At 32.7% G+C, this 20,624-nt stretch overlaps 1 protein-coding gene across 1 annotated transcript in view; it reads right to left on the bottom strand.

The window, feature by feature from the left end:
- LOC129226919 (serine/threonine-protein kinase/endoribonuclease IRE1-like) overlaps nucleotides 1-20,305 on the bottom strand; it is a 75,259-nt gene extending 54,954 nt beyond the window's left edge. The window contains 4 exon segments of the mRNA XM_054861548.1: nucleotides 378-523; nucleotides 6,688-6,724; nucleotides 11,198-11,309; nucleotides 20,250-20,305. Of these exon segments, the coding sequence (XP_054717523.1) occupies nucleotides 378-523; nucleotides 6,688-6,724; nucleotides 11,198-11,234 (220 nt within the window). The 5' untranslated portion in view covers nucleotides 11,235-11,309; nucleotides 20,250-20,305.
- Nucleotides 20,306-20,624: the final 319 nt, after the last annotated feature.

Below are 20,624 nucleotides of genomic sequence, written 5' to 3' on the forward strand. Positions count from 1 at the left end.
CAAACCTAGTAATTCACGACACTGAATGTCACTCAAGTTTTAAAAAGTTCCCAAATTATGGCATAAAATCCGAGTTAAGTGGCTTTGGATTTTACTGTAGTGTTTTATGGAGAAACTTCGGTTACCACAACACTTTGAACTGCTCAGACAGGATCAAATTTTCTTTACAATTAAAATATTTTTAGTATAATATTAAAAACGTCTGGAAAAATTTACTGCAGGAATTTCTGTTAAGCGTTAAGAGATTTTAGCTTTTGACATGAAAAACTGATCCCTGAGGAACCCCACTTAAGACATCAGCCCATTTAGAATAACTTCCCCTCACAACTATGTTTCCTTCCAGAACAATTAAAAAAACAAAAACCTTTGTTTCATACCTGTGTATAATAATCCATCACTTGAACGAATTGGTGCACGAAAAGTTAGTTCAGCAATTGTATATCTTAACTTTTTCAAATCTTCTGTATTACGTCCTGAAACGTACATGTACAAAGAGCCATCGCGAGGATCTGGTAAAATTTTCCTAAAAATAATCAAAAAGTAACAAATTCATATATCATAAGAATAGGCATGGCAATAATACAAAATAAAAGAATAAATGTATGCAACTACTACTTAAATTTTCTAGTTTTAAAAAAAAATATTGCAAGTATTAACACAAAAAATAATGATACAATATGTTTTGAAACTGCACAACAGAATGCTTTGAAGTTTATTTTGAAACATATTTTATATTAAACTTTTAAACAAATCAGCGAGATTGTCAACATAGTACAGTCAAACCTCGATATCGCGACACCCGGATTTCACGACACTCCGGATGTCACGTCACTTTTTCAAAGTCCCGAACTTATGCCATATAATTTTAATGTTAAATAGCTCCGGATTTTACGACAGTCTTTTTGGTGCACCTCTGGTTACGATGACACTTCGAGCTGCACTGACTGGATCAAATATTTCTTTGCAATTGTCAAATTTTCAGTAAAATAAAGAAAACATCTGGAAATGTTTGTTGTAGGAACTTCGGACTATGACAAGAGATTTGGCCAGGCATGACACCTCAAGAATTGTGAGGGGCAAGTAGATAAGTTCGGAAAAGAACTTCTTTCAGACTTTGAAAAGAGGAACAATAGAAAGGAATTCAAGGCAGGTGGATTGTAATACTGGACAAGAGAAACAGCAGGAGAAGAGAAGGGCCATAGCTACCTTAAGCTGTAGGTGCGGTCACTACAAATTTCTCTCATGAGAGAAAAAGATATAAGAGCTCCTCATTAGATTGAAAAGGGATACAGAACTCTAAAGTGGATAAAATAATTAGAAATCAAAACCTAATCAAATTGAGGACATAATTGAAGAGTCTTGAACTGGTTTCTTTCTTGCTGATAATTTCGTGGAATGGAGGAGTGTTAAAAATGCTATTGAAAAGTTAGTTTAGTTACAAAAGTTTTAATTATACAAAAAAAAAAATAAGTGAAGATTTTTTTTTAAATAATTTTTGTTGTATCCACCAATAATTCAAATTTACATTAGTTAAATCTAATTAAAAATGTATATAGATACTATTAATTTCTTCATTAAATCTAATTTTAATGTTAACTAACGTTTAATTATGAATTTTTGAACTATTCCTATTATGACGTCGCTCCGGCTATGACGACATTTTGTTGACAGTCCCAAAGGTGTCGAGATATACATATATATAACGAGGTTCAACTATACAATTATATCTTTAGACAGAATGCCACTAAGGAACTGTAAGTATAACTTTCTCTTTTAGAGCTTCTAACAGTGAAAGTGGTTATTTCATGAGGTTGGCCCTATTACGTCTAATGCAAAGCTGTTAGGTCGAAGATTGAATCCTATTGGTCTAGCTATTAAAGGAAATTAAAACAATGATAACACTAGTCAACACCAAAAATGCATCTAGTTTAAAAATAGCTATTTCCGAAGTATTTTGCCTTGCTAAACACAAAAAACACCATAAATAGTTGAGATTAGCTCAAGTTTTCAAGATACTCAGCCAACCAGGATAGTGAATTCCCACTAATGTTCTTTTTTCCTGGCAGACAGAAACACCCGCCATGGGACTGACTGTCTTCTAAACTTTGACCCCTGGTTGGGATAGAAAACCTCACTACATAAAACCGAAATTGAATTCAAGAAATTTAAATTTTAGGAAGAGAAATGCCCAAAATCAAAATCTAATCGACACATCTATTTCTGCTTCCACCCATGCTCATTCCGCTAGGGATAGTGAAGAACTTCGTGAAAGCTGTGAACAAAGACGGTTTTCCAATACCTTACAGGGAAATTTCCAAGATATAGTGAAGTTAAGGTTAAGGAGAGATTTTTTTAACGGCCCTTCAAATATGCGCAATTATGAAAATTAGTGGTTTAAAAGAAAAATTTGTGAGGGAAGAAAAAAAAACACTCAGAAAACCTTTAAAGGTTGTACTACAAGTATTTCTAAGCAACAGAGAAGATGAGAACTAATTCACTTTCACACATCTTTTGAAAATGAAATATTTTTCAAGTATGTGGTAGTAGTAGTGTGTGAAGACGAAAAAGTGGAGTCGATTGAAGAAAAACAGTTGTAATTGCGTTTAGCAAGAAGTTGCAACAAGATTGGAGTTTGATTAAGACTTTTAGTGCCACAGTAAAGTTAATTGATTTGATTGTAAAAGGAAGTAAGAAAGGAAAAAGACTAAAACACAGAACTAAAATAAATTTGTTCTTAAATATGGGACATAAAATTTATTATAAAATAATTAAACTAAATAAATAACAAAATAAGTAAACTAAAGGGTTCGTATTAATATGTTATGTATTTTTAGCATTCAACATGAATTTTTATTTCAGGCACGTCATTTAAGGGGGTCAGTTGGGTCAATGTCTCCCCTCCCTGACTTTGGAAAATTAATGCTTAACTAATACAAGTTTGTGCGGTTTTTGTTGGTTTCAGATAAAATTTGCATTTAGTATACATCCTTCGCTATCCACCCTGGGGGAAAAATCAAAATGACGTGCCAGTTTTAATTTTTAATCAAGCAATAAAAAAGAATATTGTTTTATTGGTTTGATCCCATTCTGGTTCCAAAATTTTTGCCACGGAAAAAATAAAGGAAAAAACCATGCATGGTAAACATAACATTTTTATCAAAGACAAAGATCAGTTACTAATGTTTCTCTGTGCATAAAAAGGAAGGCATGTAGATTCTCTCAATCCTCCCCATACAACAAAAATATTCATTCGGAAATTGTTTACGAAATTGAAAGTGAGGGGGGGAACATCTGGCATCAAATGTCTGCATATATCCCTTTCCCCCCCCCCCCCCTCTTTGATTTAACTTTGATAAAAATTTTAAATGTTCAGAAACGCAGCACACAAAAATGATGAGCAACTCATCGATATTGATGATTTATCAGAATAGACCCATTAAAAAGAAAAAAAAATATAGTACATATTTGCTTGTGGCTATATCTCCCAACTTTTAAAAATGTGAAGAAATAAAAACGGAATCTCGCATTTAAATTGATTACCGATTTTTCTCCGAATTTCCTCCAACTTTCGCCCATCTAGGTGTTGCCGTTTTTTTTTTTTGTTTTGTTTTTGTTTTTTTTTTGCAAATACATTCTTTGCAAGGAAAGAAAATGAAATTTTATAAATTTTATAATCATGTTTACGATTTAGAATGAACAATAATCATCTTTATGTATGAAAAAACTTAGTTTCCTCGATTATTTTTGAAGTGGTTCGTTTTTGCGAATTTCTGTTATCTGTCGCTTTTATTTTGTACTAACATTAATAAAATATGTACAGTGTACAGGTTTGTTTTTTGTTTGTTTTTTTTTTTTTTTTTTGCTTCTTTACATTCCTTTTAAGGTTTTACATTGCCTTTCTGTTTAAATAGAGCTCCATTTCACTTGTAATCAAAAAATTGGAGAATAGGGAATTTTTTCGACTTTTAACGCACATTTTAAACAGTCGGCTGTTTACTTTAATTAAACCTTCTAATTTACGGGTAAATAATATATTTGCAATATCTATTTCTTTATTGTTTCGTTAAAACAGTAGGACTGAAGTTGGGGTGATAAAAAGAAAAATCGATCATAAAAGCCACAAACGCAAAAAAGTCCCTTACGAAAATTTAACTTTTAAACATGCAGACGCTGCAGCTTTATTTCCAGAAATTACAGTAGTCAGTCAATGAAAAGCTCAGGATCTGCTTGTTTCTTTTGCTTTTCAAAATTGAAACATGCAGAAAATTATCGGTGCGGCATTGTAAAAATAAGAATCAATACATAATTAGAAGTGCTATACTAAAGAAAGAAAAAGTAGGGGGAAAAAAGGAAAAAGTAGGAAAATAAGGAGAAAGCTCTAAAATGTAGGAAAAATAGGAGCTTTTTGGGGTATGCTTTCTCAAATTACCTCCCGCCTCCACCTAAAATTTTTAACGGTGCAATCTGACAGTGGCGTATATATGTTTTTATTTTGGAGGGGACCCATATATCCAAAATTAACTCCCCCCCCCCCCCACTTTTTTTTGTAATTTAATTTTTTTTTTTTTTTTTTTTTGAAGGGGGGAGCAATAGTGCCTTGTTCTTTTTTTCGCGGTGAGGCAAGGACTTCATACTGTCACCCATTGGCACAACCAAAAAATAGTGTTAGGAGGGCACTCTTAAAAAAATCTCGCTTTTGGTGGGAGGGGTGGAGGGAGGTCGGGGGGTCCTCCCACGGAAATTTTTTTGGGATTATAGTCCTAAGAACGCAGTTTTAGCCGGTTTTTGGCAATGCTACGGGGTAGAAAGAGAGGGCAACTTAATTTGCTAAGCAATAATCTGCATCTGTTTAAAAAAAAATAAATTTAAAGATTTTTTTTTGAAAGAATTGAAATCTTTTTCCCAACATAATTTGATTTTCTTTTTGTTGAAATAACCTCGCTTTTGAAGAATTAGAATTTTCTCACAGCATCCTATAGTCTGGTTTTACGTACATATTATTGTTACCATGGTCCCTTCGCGGCACCCCTCACCTCCTCCTGCGGCACCCAGTTCGGAAATCTCTGATCTAACTTTTTATAATTTTTACTATCACTATCATAATTATTTATTCTTTTTTTTTCCATTATTATTGTAGCTAAAAGCTTGGAAATTCTTTGCGAGCAACTAAAACCAAAAATGACTAACTACTTTTAGCAAAAACAATTCCAGATTTTGGAGGGGGCGCGGGTCCCCTCAGCCCCTCCTTTATATAAGCCCTTGCAATCTGATGACCCCATGTCCTTGGTGGGCACCTGATATACCATTTTTCATTTTTCCCATGATAATATCGTTCTTGGAGGTTTTCTGGAGGGGGGGGGGGGGTCAGTGCCGTGTCTTTGGGAGATAGGAACCCCTTAAGTATATTTGGAGTCGTAAAAAAAGGATGAGTAAAAGTTTAACACCAGACATTAAATGGCGATAATTTTAAAGCTATTTGAAGAGATCACATTTCAATTCGCTAATAAGTGCTTTTTTACTTGTTTGTTTAAGTCATTAGCAGGAAGAAAAACTCCTTATTACACTGCATTGTCAGAGAACTTTATAACAACAACATTGCTAACGATATAATAAAACAAACAAGCAAAATTATTCACTATGTTAGTGATTTATCGCTTGTATCACAGAAGTGTGCTGACTTTATTTCTTTTGATTTCAGATGTGATCAGGTATGCATTCTCTCCCCGCATCAGCAGTTCATTCAAATAAAGTTAAGTTCCGACAGTTGCAGACAGCTTTTTTTTCTCTGCAGACAACCTTTATTTATTTTATTTTTATTTATTTATTTATTTATTTATTTTTTGCGGACAACTTTTATTTTTTTACCCCGGACAGAACTGTTCACGATAGGGTTTCCTTGTCCATGACGATGTCGCATGTCACCGTGTCGTGTCGCGGCGCTTCTGCCACTGGGATATGCAGGAAAATATGGCATTGACTTTTGCAGAAATAATTAATTTTAAACAAATAAGTAGTTTTTGTTGATTTGTTTGCAAAACCAAATATCTTCATAAAATTTTCCAGTAAAAAGCAGGTAGCTCATGTTTTATCAGATCTACATGAACTTTTTCACTGTAAAATGAAAATAATAATAATGATCATGTGATTGATATTGGGCAAAAAATAATGTTTGAGGCAGTTTTCTTCAGTTGGTGAAAAGTAAGCTTATATACCAACTATATCTTATGACAAAAAAAAATTTTAAATGATTTTTAAGTTGTTTTTTTTTTTTTTTTTTTTTTTTTTGCCTTTTTCACATTTTAATATAAATTAAAGGTGAATTCGGCAAAAAAAAAATTATTTGCAGAAAATTTTCCAGTTAGGATTTTGTGTTTGCAGAAAGCTTTCCATTTTATTTAAGCCTGGGAAACAGGTTTCTTTCGCCAGTTTCACGCAAAACGTGTCAACCATTCTTCATTGTTAAATCACCATGACTTGAATCGATTATTTCAGAAAGGGTGCTAGTCCAATGGATTTCGGCAGAACTTATGCCCTTTCTGGAATAATTGATTCACTTGAGCTCTTTGCCTAAGCTTTTGCTAAGCCAATCATTGAAATAGCTCCCTCCATTTACTAATAGCTGCTCCAAGGATCTATTTATTACCTATAAATATCTATGGCTAAAATAAAAGAGATAAAAATGCTTACTTCTGACTGCGACTTGAAGTCAGCCTTAAAACAGGTTCTAAAAAAATAGCAAAAATAATATTGTATTATTCTATGTAGTGTTCTATTTTCTTTAAAATGTTCTACAATAAAATAATGTTTCAAATAGAAAATTACTTCTTAATACTCAATTATTAAAATTATAAATTCATGATCAGAATTAAGTAACTCATTGCCAAAAATCTAAATGTTAAATAGTTGATGAAGATAGCTTTACGCGATGGGGGAAGATAGTTTCAAAAATTGTGCATCAACTCCTTGATTAGTGTAGCAAAACAACAAATTGCATTAGTAAACTTCAAGTGATAGCGATAGATTCAAAGAGTCTATTTTGTTAAAGATAGTTCATCATAATATCATTTGTAATATTATTTAACCTTAATGAGGAAGTACTATGTTTACCTTAACAACCCTTAAGGTCTTAGGTTATTTTTTATTCCACAAAGAACGTTGTTCAGGTCAGGTAAGAAATATAATCAAAATCATCATTTAAATTGGTCAATAAGTGGATTTCACCTATACTGCCATGCTAGGCACAAAAGTCGTATCTGCACTTTTTATCAAAATTGAGCTATGGTCACCTAGTAATTCTTTGTCACATACTTTACCTAAAGGCAATGCTTTATCAGGGGTCTGGCCAGAGGATATTTGGGTCCGTTAACGGACCCTTCACAAAAATCCGATCAACCAAAACGGACCTTTCACAAAATCCCGATCAAACAAAACGGACCTTTCACAAAATCCCGATCAAACAAAACGGACCCTTCACAAAATTCTGATAAACAAGATCGGATCTTTCACAAATTGTTAATTGAAAGAGCAAATCTGAAAGCAAAACAATGCATATTTATGTGTATAAACCTATAATTTTTGGAACCTTTTTTGAAGTCAAATTAGAGGGATCAGCTTATACAAAATCGGCTAATTTTGAAAGAAAAAAATCGGCACTCTTGCGATGCTGCTGCAAGCGATAAATAATTGCTACTGCCAAATAAATATAATGGTTGTTTGTTTGTTTTATCACAGCTAATTAGCAGCGGTGTTGTTGTAAACTTTTCTGAAAAGGCATTGGTAAGCACTTTTCTCCCCGCTCATGATTTAATAAACAATAAAAATATATATCTGCGAAATGAACTAAGAACTGCAAAAGGATAGTAAGGGTGGGGAAAAAATATGATCGCTTCAGATAGGGTTACCAACTTCAAAATTATCACCACTTAGCATCTGGCGTTGAACCTTTATAATGACTTGATTAGAAAATATTCTCATTTTACTAGCTTGTCAATATTTGCGTTTTTACAGTGCGGTGCGATGTTTAATTGTTATTTTGGGAGAAAATTTTATGGGTTTTGATTTTTCGATGCTAACAAGGATGATTAACTTTAAATAAACTCTTTTAGTTACCGTTTTTTTTCTTTAGATGTCTACATTTTGAAAAATGCAATCCTTTAAATCTGATATGAGAGTCATATTTTGTTCTTTTTTCGAGCAACTTCGCTTTATTAGGATGCAAATAAATGAAAAGTCTCTTTATTTCTGTTAGAACTCTCATTTCAAGTTTTTAAAGCAAAATTCCATTTTCTGTTATGAGTCAAAAATTAAAATGCTGAATAGATGGTTTTTTTTTTTTTTTTTTTTTTGCTTCAACTATGTCCACAGATGTTAATGAAATGTTTATCATAGGACTCTAAAATGCAATTTTAAAATAATTTTATCAAAAATATTTCTTTTACAAGTCGTTTTTATACTTTTGATGCCTTCACTTTGAGATTGCGATCTCTTTGCATCCGCTATCGGAATCTGATTTTTCGAATTTTTGATGTTTATTACACTTTGTTAAGAGGTAAACAATTAAAATAACTTTTTATTTTTGTTAAAATCACGGAATTTATACGTTTTAAACGAAATTCTGTGCTTTTTAAGAGTGTCTTGGGTCACAAAGTTAAATGCTAAACCCTATTCTGAATTTTATTTATTTATTTTTTGTTACAATTATTTTAAATACTGGACAGAAATATTTGTAGTATAATTTAACAAAATGTAGAATGGTAGATATATATTGATACTTGAGAGAGCGATGCCCCCCCCCCCCCCACCAAATATCAGAAAAACACTCCAGAATGATATTCTCGACATAGAAGAGGAAAACACTCAACTTTAAGTTTAATTGATGCAGTTTGTGCCATCTCTAAATTATAAAATTTCGTTTTAACAAAAAAAATTTTTTTTTTTTTTTTGCAAAATTAATTATTTTTCACAAAATTTATTCATTTTTCACAAAATTATTTAATTTTTCACAAAAAACGGACCCTGTGAAAAATCCTGGACAGACCCCTGTTTATGGTCATTTGTGAATGGGAAACATTTTTTTTTTTTTAACTCAGAAAAAGTTTCATCCGTATTAAATACATTGGGGCACAGAACTTAAAAGAGCAATTTCTCATTTTAATTGAGATGCAGACCTGACTTTTGCACTTAGTACGGCAGTATAGGTGGTGAATACATATTGTCATACCAACATAGTATGTTGTATAGTTTTATCAAGTACTACGCGACAAACAGTAAGCTTGCTGTTGGTCTTTAGCAACACAATTGCAACAGTACTTCATAACATTATCAAGTTAGACCCAATCATGTTCACACCTAATCTAAATTTAATTTGAATGTAACAAAAATATATCATATAAATATTCATCAAATAACCATGATCTTAATGGCAAAATCTTAAGAGCTGAAATATACCATCACTAGACCTAAATGCAAACACCTAACCTGCTCTCAACAAATGAGCAGGCTTGCTCAAGTTAAGCAAAAGATTCACCTGATATGCACACGAGAGTGTAAAGTTGTCAGGCCTTGTCAACTTTATGCATATCAGGTGAACCTATTACTTAACTAGAGCAAGACTGTTGGTTTGTTGAGACAGGGCTGGATTTGGAAGTGTGGAGGCCCCGGAGCAACGAAGGAGTGGAGGCCCCTAATCAGGGTTCAAAAAGGTCATATTTTCGAAAATATCCAATACTTTGATGTATATTCAAATATTTTGATATATATGTATATATCCGATATTTTCGACCCTTGAAAGTTAGGATATTTTGTAAAAATTTAATTGTGGGGGCCCCTTTGTTGTGGAGGCCCCGGGGCAGTGGTCCCGCCTGCCCTCCCCTGAATCCAGCCCTGTTTTGAAAGCAGGCTAGCTGTCTGCATTTAGGTTTTGTGATGGTATACTTCAACTCTTAAGATTAGCCATTAAGATCATGTTTCTTTGGTGAACTTATATATTTTTTGTCACATTAGAATGAAATTTAGATTAGGTGTGAATATGATTGGCCCTAACTTGATTTAAGTAAATGTTATGAAATACTTTTGCAATATTTTTGTAGTTCTTAACATATTTTATTATATCTGTATAATTTTAGCCAATTACAAAGTTAAATAAATATATTCATTCAACTGTTATTTTTTTACTTGTGCACTCTTTAAATGAGCTCTGTTAAAAAATTTGTAAGAGTTATTAGGATGGAATTACTTTGATGAATCATCTCATCCAACTCAACCCTTAGCAAGCCTAGAATTATGGAGTAACTTAATAAAAAAAAGAAATTTCATGCAATTATTTGTTCGGCTAAGATTTTTAACTGTATACAGTCAAACCTTGACATCTCGAACCTCCTTATCTCGAAACCCTTGATGTCTTGGAAGAAAATTTTACCCCTGCATTTTACATAAAAATTCTTAGCTATTTTCCACAGTTATCTCATAATTTATTTTTCAAAACCCTTTATATGTTGAAACTTTCCCACAGAAGCCCCTTTTTATTGCTGTTTTTTCTTAGCAATTTTTATTGTAGAACCAGTTTTGGAAGCATTTACTTGTAGCTTTTCTTTATTTTTCTAGGAAAGAATAAGAATAGGAGATTAGGGCAAGAAAATAGGGGAGTGTGGGTATGATATGGGGAGTGCAGTTTTTCTTAGTATTTTCCCCAAAGTTTAAACTTTTTCTCCTTTTTTTTTTTTTTTGAAACAAATGCCCACTTTGAGAACGGGATTAGTTTTTCCTAGCTCATGTCAAAAGTGGGAAAATGTTCCTCATCATTCTGAGTTCTGAACTCCACAAAATGTCTAATAAAAAGCTAAAATTGAATGTGCTTGAAGATAAAATTAGAAACTTAGAACTTGGAAGTTTGCAGAACAAAAAAGAAAGTCGAAATTGCTACTCATTTCAAAATAACTTGTTAATCATTATGCAGAGAGGTCGCATAGTACATACGTATATAAATACTTACATTGAATGTGTATGCAATTGTGAGAGCTACTGGTGCATTTTTTCAAAACCTTGATAATTCGAAAATTTGATATGTTTTTCCATCCCAAGAGATTCGAGATATCAAGGTTGTACTGTATATAGAAATTTTACATTAGAGAAATTAAACTATTTTCAGGGGATAACATAAAATCTAATACTTGAAGAATGTTTCAAAAATGTTTTTTACCTTCCTGAAGCATCCATTTAATGCCACCAGTTTTCATGCTCACAGCAAATAATGTTCCATTTAAGGTAGATACCAATATGGTTGGATCTTGCACAGCAAGAATATTTGTACCCTATAAGAAACAGCAAATAAAAAAATTATTTATTACACTAATGCTCCACATTTACACAAAGCCAAAAGTTGACTGATACAAAACAGGTCACAAATTTATTACATAAAGATGATTACACACATAATTTTATTGTTTAAGACAGATTTAAAGCAGTTGTTTAAATTTAGAGTGCCAGCAGCTGCATTTTATACGTCTCAATGACAATGCATGGACCACCAAAACAACAAACTATCCAGACTAGCTTTTACCAATCATTGCAAAGTGCGTATTAGAGCTACAGGAAGCAAATTATGCCAACCGGCCAACGACTTTAAACTTTCTCAAAAACTAAAATGTTGCAATAAAACCAACATTGTACAATTATTTTTGACCTGTTTTCATCCATCAGTTTCTAGCTTGGTGTGCATGTGTTGTTCTGTATGATTCTTGCTTATTTAAATGTTTTATATCGTCCATTAACTTTTGCATGTGAGTTTCAAAACTCCTTGTACGCACTTCATGTTTATCAAAACATACCACTTTTCTTTGCTTATCATTTTTAACAACTCAAAAATAACAAAATACTGAAAGAAAAAAAGGATTTTGAAGCATTTTGTTTCTTTTGCATATTAATAGAGCTATACGATGTTTTTTTTTAACAAAAATATCATTCTTTCCATAGGTAGCTGGTGCACCAAAAAAAGAGGGGGGGGGGGGTCAAAAGAAATGTGTGGGATAGTGGGCGTGTCCTCTGAAGCTGGTTCTTTTTGTTATTGTTGTTGTAAAATTGGGCTTTGTTAAAGGCTTTTAACATCACTGATTCTATGACCTCCAAAACAGATAGAATATAGCCACAAAAATCGGATGGCTCCCCGCCATTGACTTTCCCTTTCCAATTCAAAGCTCCATTTTTATGGAATTTGATGATAAAAGTTCAATTATTTGGAGTTCCTAGTTTTTATTTTCGTGAAATAAATCAATCCACCCCATAAAAAATTATTTTTCAATCGATCATTAACCTGGTACTCAAGGAAATTTGCGTTAAGCGTAGTATCAGGTTTATTGATGTGTGGAGTAGATGTAAACGAGATTGGATTGCTAGGGATGGCCTACATCTGAGCTCTACAGGGGTCAAAATGGTTAGTGGTTTGGTTTTAGAGGCTTCAGAATCAAAAAACTAAGTTGGAATGGGGGGCATGGTTTAAGGAGCAGAATTCGAAAGGGTACTAACTATCGGGATTTTAGTAGAAAAGGAAATAGGGTGGCTAATAAGAGAAAAGATTTTAACACTTGGGATTCAAACAATCGTGCAGCATTAAATAAAAGTAAGATGGGCTTACTTAAGGTTTTTTTATACAAATGCTCGCAGTATTAGGAACAAGATGGAAGAATTGAAAAGCATAATTATAGACGAGAGGTTGGATATTATTGGAGTTACCGAGACATGGGCTACCGAAAGTGATGATGATTTATTATCTATTGCTGGGTATAATTTGTTTAGACAAGATAGAGTAGGTAAAAGAGGTGGTGGGGTTTTATTTTATGTCAGAGACACTTTAATTTGCAATAAATTGGTAATTAATGATAAACCTGATGAGATTGATATGATTTGGCTGGAGTTGATTAGTAATAAGGGCAAAAAACTACGTTTGGGGAATATTTATAGGCCACCCAACTTAAGCCAGGGTCAAGACGAACAGATGTTTAGTATTATTAGTGACATTTCTAGCAAGGGGTCAGTCATCATAATGGGAGATTTTAATTTTCCAGGAATTGATTGGAATAATTTTTACCATGGTAATAGCAGAGAAGAGGATTTTTTGAAAGTAATTGGTGACTGTTTCTTAGATCAAATTGTAACTCAGGGTACTCGACAGGACGCGATTTTAGATCTAGTTTTCTGCGACATGGAAGGCTCTGTTCAGGGGTTATGTGTAGCGGAACACATTGGAGATAGTGACCACAACAGTATTAGGTTTGGGATTAAATTTGATATGCACAAAGTAGAGAATTTTAGGTTTAGCCCAATTTCAGAAATACTGACTTTGTGGCACTTCGGCAGAGTTTGAAAGCAGTTTTTTCTTCTGGATTGGACAATAGCGATGTGAATCTTCAGTGGGCAGAGTTTAAGGAAAACCTAGCGAATACGGTTAGGGATCATGTTCCTTTTAGGAGAAAGGGTGTCAACACTAAAATTTGGCCAATGTGGTTCTCCAGGGAAACTAAAGACGCTCTAAATTACAAGCAAGCTGCTTTTCATAGCTTTAGAGAAACAGGTCACAGTGCAGATAGGCTCCAATATTGTAAGGCAAGGCGTAAATTTAAGTATTTGGTACGGATTCAGAAAAGAGAGTTGGAGCAAAGACTGGCAGATAACATAAACAGGAATCCCAAGAGGTTTTTTGCATACGCTAATTCGGGGAAAGTTCGAAATAGTCATATTGGGCCACTGGTTGATGAGCACGGAATTTTAATTCAGGACGATAGTGATATTGCTAATGTTCTTAATAACTTTTTTTCGAGTGTTTTTAACGATAACTGTATCTCAACAGTTGACACCAACAAGACACAAGCTATAGTACAGCTTGAGGACTTTGTATTTTCCAGGGATGACGTTTTACTTCATTTGAAAAAAATTAAAGAGACTAAGGCTCCGGGGCCAGATAATATTTATCCGAAAATTTTAGTTGAATGTGCAGAGGAATTAGCAGATGTAATCGCAAACATTTTCAATGCTTCTTATAATTCGGGGACAGTGCCAGAGGACTGGAAGCTGGCTAACATTACACCGCTCTTCAAGAAAGGGTCTAAAGGGAGTGCGGGAAATTACAGACCTGTGAGTCTAACTTCGGTGGTTTGCAAAATTTTTGAAACATTGATGAAAATTAAGATAGTAAATTTTCTAGAGACTAATAATCTATTGACTAGTTTTCAGTACGGTTTTAGGAAAGGTAAATCTTGTGCAACTAATTTATTACATTTTTATGACAAAGTTACCATGGCTTTGGACAATAAGAAGCCTGTAGATGTTGTTTACATTGATTTTCAAAATGCTTTCGATAAGGTACCGCATGTTGCTCTACTTAGCAAATTAGCTGATATAGCAATAGGAGGGAAAACTTTCATTTGGGTAAAAAATTGGCTGACCGGAAGGAAACAAAGAGTAGTTGTAAGGGGAAATTATTCTAATTGGAGTGAGGTCTTAAGCGGGGTTCCTCAAGGATCAGTGTTAGGGCCTGTTTTGTTCATTGTCTTTATGAACGATATTCACAAAAATATTTCTGGGAACATGAATTGTTTTGCTGATGATGTCAAAGTTATGAGGACTGTAGAAAATGAAGAACAAGCAAATCAGCTGCAAGAGGATCTAGATCATATTACGGAGTGGGCTGATAAATGGGGTATGGCTGTTAATGTTGGGAAATGTCAAGTGCTACATTTAGAGCATGGAAATAAGTGTACAAGTTATTATTTGCAAGGTTCAGTCATTAGTCAGGCAGACAAAGTTACTGATCTGGGGGTCCTAATAAGTCAGGATTTAAAGTTTAGCCAACAGTGCAGCATTGCTAGCAACAAAGCCAATAAGATGCTTGGGTTTATCAATAGATCTATTTCAAATAAATCAAAAGAAGTTCTTCTGCCCTTATATAGAAGTTTGGTAAGACCCCATTTGGAGTATGCTGTTCAGTTTTGGTCTCCTTATCTTAAGAAAGACATTAATGTATTGGAAAGGGTTCAAAGGCGGGCTACAAGGCTAATAAGTGGACTTTCCCACTTAGATTATGATTCCAGGCTTAGAAGGCTAAAAATGTACAGTCTTGAGCAAAGAAGAGACCGAGGGGACATGATTCAGCTGTTTAAATTTATTAAAACGAAAGATGTTACGGGGCTAAAGTTTAGCACTGAAAATAGGACAATGGGTCATTGTTTTAAGCTATTTAAATCTCAGGTTAACATGGATATTAGGAAAAATTATTATTTTAGCAGGGTAGTGGAACCTTGGAACAGCTTACCGGAAGAGGTGGTAATGAGCAAAGGAGTAGATAGTTTTAAGAGGGCCATTGATCTTCACTGGGGATTGTAAATTGACTAGGACCAGTCTAGCTCGGCCCAGAGCCTGTTGCTGGTCGTCACTTTTGTATTTGTATTTGTATTTGTATTTGAAAAGTGCTGAAAGAAAGGGGGTATTTGAAACTCTTGTCATCACCCCCCCCCTCCTTTTAACAGGCCGCCTATGATTCTTTCAATCAAAATATGCAATAAAAATATAAGCAAATTATTTTTATTTAAGTACATAAAATGTTAAGATATGTACAGAATAAAAAATGTTTTGATAAACATAGTTTCACCACTTTTTCATAAGCTTGCCAGATGCCCCGGTTTAACCGGGACAGTCCCGGTTTTCAAACAAAATCCCGGTGTCCCGGCCTGTTTACTTCACTTCCCGGAAAAGATGAATTTGATTTAAATGACCAAAAAAGTTTTAAAATAATTAAAAGTGAAGGATTATTTAGGATAATTACTTTATCAATTGTAACAGTGACTTTTAAAATTAATACCGGATTGTAATATAGTTTTGTCTTGTATATTTAATTATTTCACCAAATGCTACTTTTAATATAATTGTAACTGAACGTGACTTTAGATTTTTAAAATACTGTCAGAATGACTTTAAGATACGATAAATGTTGTAACGCAAAGCTGGTTCTCAATTTTGACTAAAATAAAATACATATTAGACGTCAAGGAGTCTCAATACATTATATGACATGGATTAGCTTGTGACGATTTTTACAACAAGATTAAAACCAATCAAGTCTTTAAAAATATCCCATAAAATGAAAAGTATATAAAAATATTGTTCAATGTTTTATTCCTCATTTAAAGTGTTTTTTCTAACTAAAATAAATTGTAAATATCTCGGAAGCAGGGTTGGCAAGGTTTTGGACACTACGGTAAAAACCACTGTAAAAACCCTGGTTTTTACCGTCCTGTACAAAACCCTTGTGTCCAAAACTGTCCAAAAGTGTCCAAAACTATATTTTTAGAAAAATTGTATTCTGTTAAAAAACATCAAAAACAGAATAAAATGTATCAAAGTAATGTTTTAGATAGAACATTTATTCAATGAGAACATTCAACTTATTTATGCAGCTGATTTAAAACTGGTTATACAGAAGTTGAATTCTTGATTAAAATTTCAATTTGTATGAATGATTTTATTTAGCTTTTTTATATTAGTAACCAAATTTCCCTATGTTTATGCAGGTGGGCAAATAAAAGCAGGGTTTTTATCATCCTGTTCAAAACCATTGTGTCCAAAACTACTTTTTGAGATTTTGTGAGAAAATATCAAAAACAGAATATATATATATATACATATATATATATATATATATATATATATATATATATATATATATATATATATGTAACTTATTTATGTAGCTGATTTTAATCTAGTTACATAGAAATTAAATTCTACAATAAAAATTTCAATTTGCATGCAGGAGTTTTTTTTTTTTTTTTCCACAAACCAAATTTTTCAACATTTATGCATGTATGCAAAAGAAAGTGTTCAAAATATGGTGCTATAACTGACTTAAATGCAATAAATTACAATTTTTTTTATAGTTACAGAATGTATTATATTAAAAATATGAACAAAAAAAGAATAGCACTAGTTTTATAACATAAGTGTTTCATCATCAATTTCTTGTTTTTTCATCTATGATTTAAAAAATAATTTTCGTTAAACCATCATGTAAAACTTATTTGAAAAACCATTTTATTTTTTTTTTCTTTGGCTCCTAAATATTGCACATTTTGTAATATTCCTTTGAGTTATAAATGGAACTGAAATTAGTTGTATTGGTTGTGTTGTGAATTTCCTTTCATAACTCTACCAACTGTTACATAAGAAAGTTTTTATGCAGTAGTTATTGGCAATTTTTTAAGTAAAATATTTTTAATTAACATTTTGGAGAAAATATTACCAAATATTCATTAATTAAACCTCATTATTATCTATAATTATGCATTACAAATATTGCAGTAAATACGAATTGATTAGACAACACCTGTAGCATAGTTTTGGACAGTTTCGGACAGTTTTGGACGGTAAAAACCACCTGTCCTGTCCTAAACCAGTTTTGGACAGTCCAAAACCCAACCCTGCTCGGAAGTGAAATGTTGCAGTTTTTTCTGCTTAATGGGGTATTCTAGTCTAGAGGCTCTAGTACAGGATCACTCCCCCTCCCCCCCCCCAGTTCTAAGAAAAGGGTGAGTTAAGATTATTTGTAAATCAAAATCTATTGTTGTATAGTTTTAACAGAAGAAAAAAAGGTTTATTCATGCATTTAATCGTAAAATGTACCACCCCCTGAAATAAAACTGCCATTGGTGATAGAACGGCGCTTACACCAGGAGACAGGAGTTCATCAACAAGGAAGCAATCAATATCTAGTAAATTATTATTTAATTCACTATAGGGACAAAGAAACGAAACTATTTAGGTGGCTAGTACACATGTTCCAGTTCTGTCCCATTAAAAGTGCTTACTTATCCCACTCTCTTACACATAAAAATGCCTGTGCACAGAGCCACTTCCTGCTCCCCGCCTACTTTTATCGACTTCTTTTGAAAAATATGCCACTGTTTTTAAAAATAAATGACTCTATTAATCAATTTCAATTGTCAGCCAAATACAGGAGAATACATAAACTCCCACCTATACAATTTTTATCCTACCTGTTAAGTTTTCTTTAGTGAGTAACTCCTTACTCTTTTAGTTTAACTTTTTTTTTTTCTAGTTTCAGATTTTAAATGTTTAATATTTTTTATATTTTCTGAATTTTTTAGAATAAGCCTATTTTTCCTGCCGGAAGCACTCGGGGGTCGACTAGGTCCCCCGAGAGGGCGTCAACCTGGACTCCCAAAGCTCATTGGGAATCCATGTTTGTGCAAAAAGCCAAAGACACAGAGAATCGACAGCGCAAGAAAAAAAAAGGAAGTCACCTCCCCTTCAGTGTTACAACTTTCGGCAGGAGTAGACGGCTTTGAACGTTTTCACCGTGAATATGGATTTATTTTTTTCATCTGCGTTAGGCAGAAGAGATGCAAACTGTTTGAAATAAGGTTGCTACTTGTTTAAAATGTTCTTAATAGGTACGCAATGAATGTTAAAGGGACAATGAGAGCTTAATTATTTCTGGAAATACGACGCGATATACTAATAGCTTAGGTGATGTCAAAATTTTCCAGTAAGGTGATATAATCAATTTTCCGGTGTTAAAATGTTCTTTATGTTTTTAATAACTAAAATGAAATCATTAATAAATAACAGATTCACTTTTATTGTGGGTAGTACGTTATTTACTGCAGCATGTGATTTTTCTAGAAAAAACGTAAAACTCTAGCAAAATGTCTTCGAAAAAGGTGTATTTGGATTCAAAATTCAAAAATTTTTTTCCCACGCAAATAAAAGTTCAAAGAACATCTGGCAAATTAGTGGATTGTATCTTATATACACGGTTTTTAAGAAATTTTTAAATAGAGTGGTCTTCGAGACCTCACGTCCCCTGTTACATCCTACTTTTTCACCTCCCGTTAAGCGTTCATACTTTAAAAGTATAAAAATGTATAATAGTTGAAAAAAAATTCAAAATTATAGCTGGAGAAGGCCAGCAAAGTGGGGACTCTAAAAAAAGCGGGGTCTCCTGAGAGACGTGATTGACTCCAGGTGATCTGAAACATTAAGTCAGGGGTAATTCTTATTAAACAAGGGTGAAGAATTGTCAAGACATAGTCAATTTAAAAAAATATTTTTTTTCACAAAATGGCGTCTTTTTGAAAAAAAAAGTTCATATTTTGGCTCCTTTTTTGAACTTTGGTATTTTTTTTTAAATAATAAAAATCAAAAATTTCAAAAACCCCTACGTAGGGATAATTTTCATAGTTCTAAGAAAGTCTACCAAATTTCAAGTAAATCAGTATATTAGAATTTGGGTTGAGAAAAATGCTTTTAAAGTTTGAAGTATCATTTCAGCAAAAGAGTTATTTCAACAAAATTAACTGCAACTCTAAAAATAATTTGAATTTCCATAAATCTTCTTAGAAACAGATTCTTAAAGGTCTAAACTGTAAGAACATGAAGGGAAAAAAAATTCGATTTTTTTGAATTTCTAGACTAGAATATCCCCTTAAGTCATTTTTTATTACCAATGTTTAAAGTTCATAGTTAGTAACCATTTATTCATAGCATTGAGAATAAACAGCCCTACAAAACGCTCCAAAAATCAGCCAGGGGTGTGTACAGCTATTTGAATGCTAGCGAAGCTGGGGGAGGGGGGTGGCATTCCGGTCCCGGTTGAACATTTCAGAAATCTGGCAAGCCTACTATTACATCCCGATTTCAAAATGTCATTCAACTGCCCAATTAGTTAATGACAATCTGCAATTGTGGGAAGTGTTTTTAATTCTCATTAACATGTAAAACAAAACTCATATAATGTTCAGCTTGTTTATCGTATCTTAAAAATTGGTTTTGCTTTTGATGAGAAATTATTTTACCAAATACGCTATTCATAAGTGAAACGATATTAAGATGAGGTATTCTTTAAAGTGCTTAAATTTGTATATATCAATACTTAATTTATCTTTGGTTATTATTAATTGAAAACTTATACACAATTTTCCACATGTTTACGAAATATAAAATACATAAGCAATCAAGAACAAGTTTATTTAGTAAACACTTCAAGTAAGAAGTTTAACATTTTATCGTAACCATATGTTTGAAATAAGGTGTTAAGAGTCGAATCTCAGAAAAAAAAAATCAGGAGAATGTTACTGCATAATGCATTTTATATAGTTTATAATTGAAAAAAAATTCGAATTCATAAATTATTTTCTTTGTTGTCTCAATTAACTTTACGTGATTGTTATGACATCATTACTCACATCATTTGGTTTTTCGCAGACATATAATGAGAACCTGATCAAAACAACTAACGTGACAAAGTAAATTATTTTAACAAGAAACATAATTGCAACACTGTTATACGTGTCATCAAATAATTAACTCGCATTGTAATAAGAAAGATGTAATAACAAGACGATACATGTTAAACATCGGCAAAAATTTTGGAGTTTGGATTTTACATACATACAATGTTCAGATGGGCTACAGTTAAATATTTTCGCTGTGTTACGCAATAATTCTGGTTTTGAAACAACAAAAACTTGAAAAAAAATGCAAGAAATACATTTGCCACAAGCAGGTAAAATGTTTTTTTAGAAATTCTTGTATTCACGTCAATGTTTGAAAAACTTTGA

Source organism: Uloborus diversus, chromosome 7 (assembly GCF_026930045.1).
Source record: "Uloborus diversus isolate 005 chromosome 7, Udiv.v.3.1, whole genome shotgun sequence".
Classification (NCBI taxonomy): Eukaryota; Metazoa; Arthropoda; class Arachnida; order Araneae; family Uloboridae; genus Uloborus; species Uloborus diversus.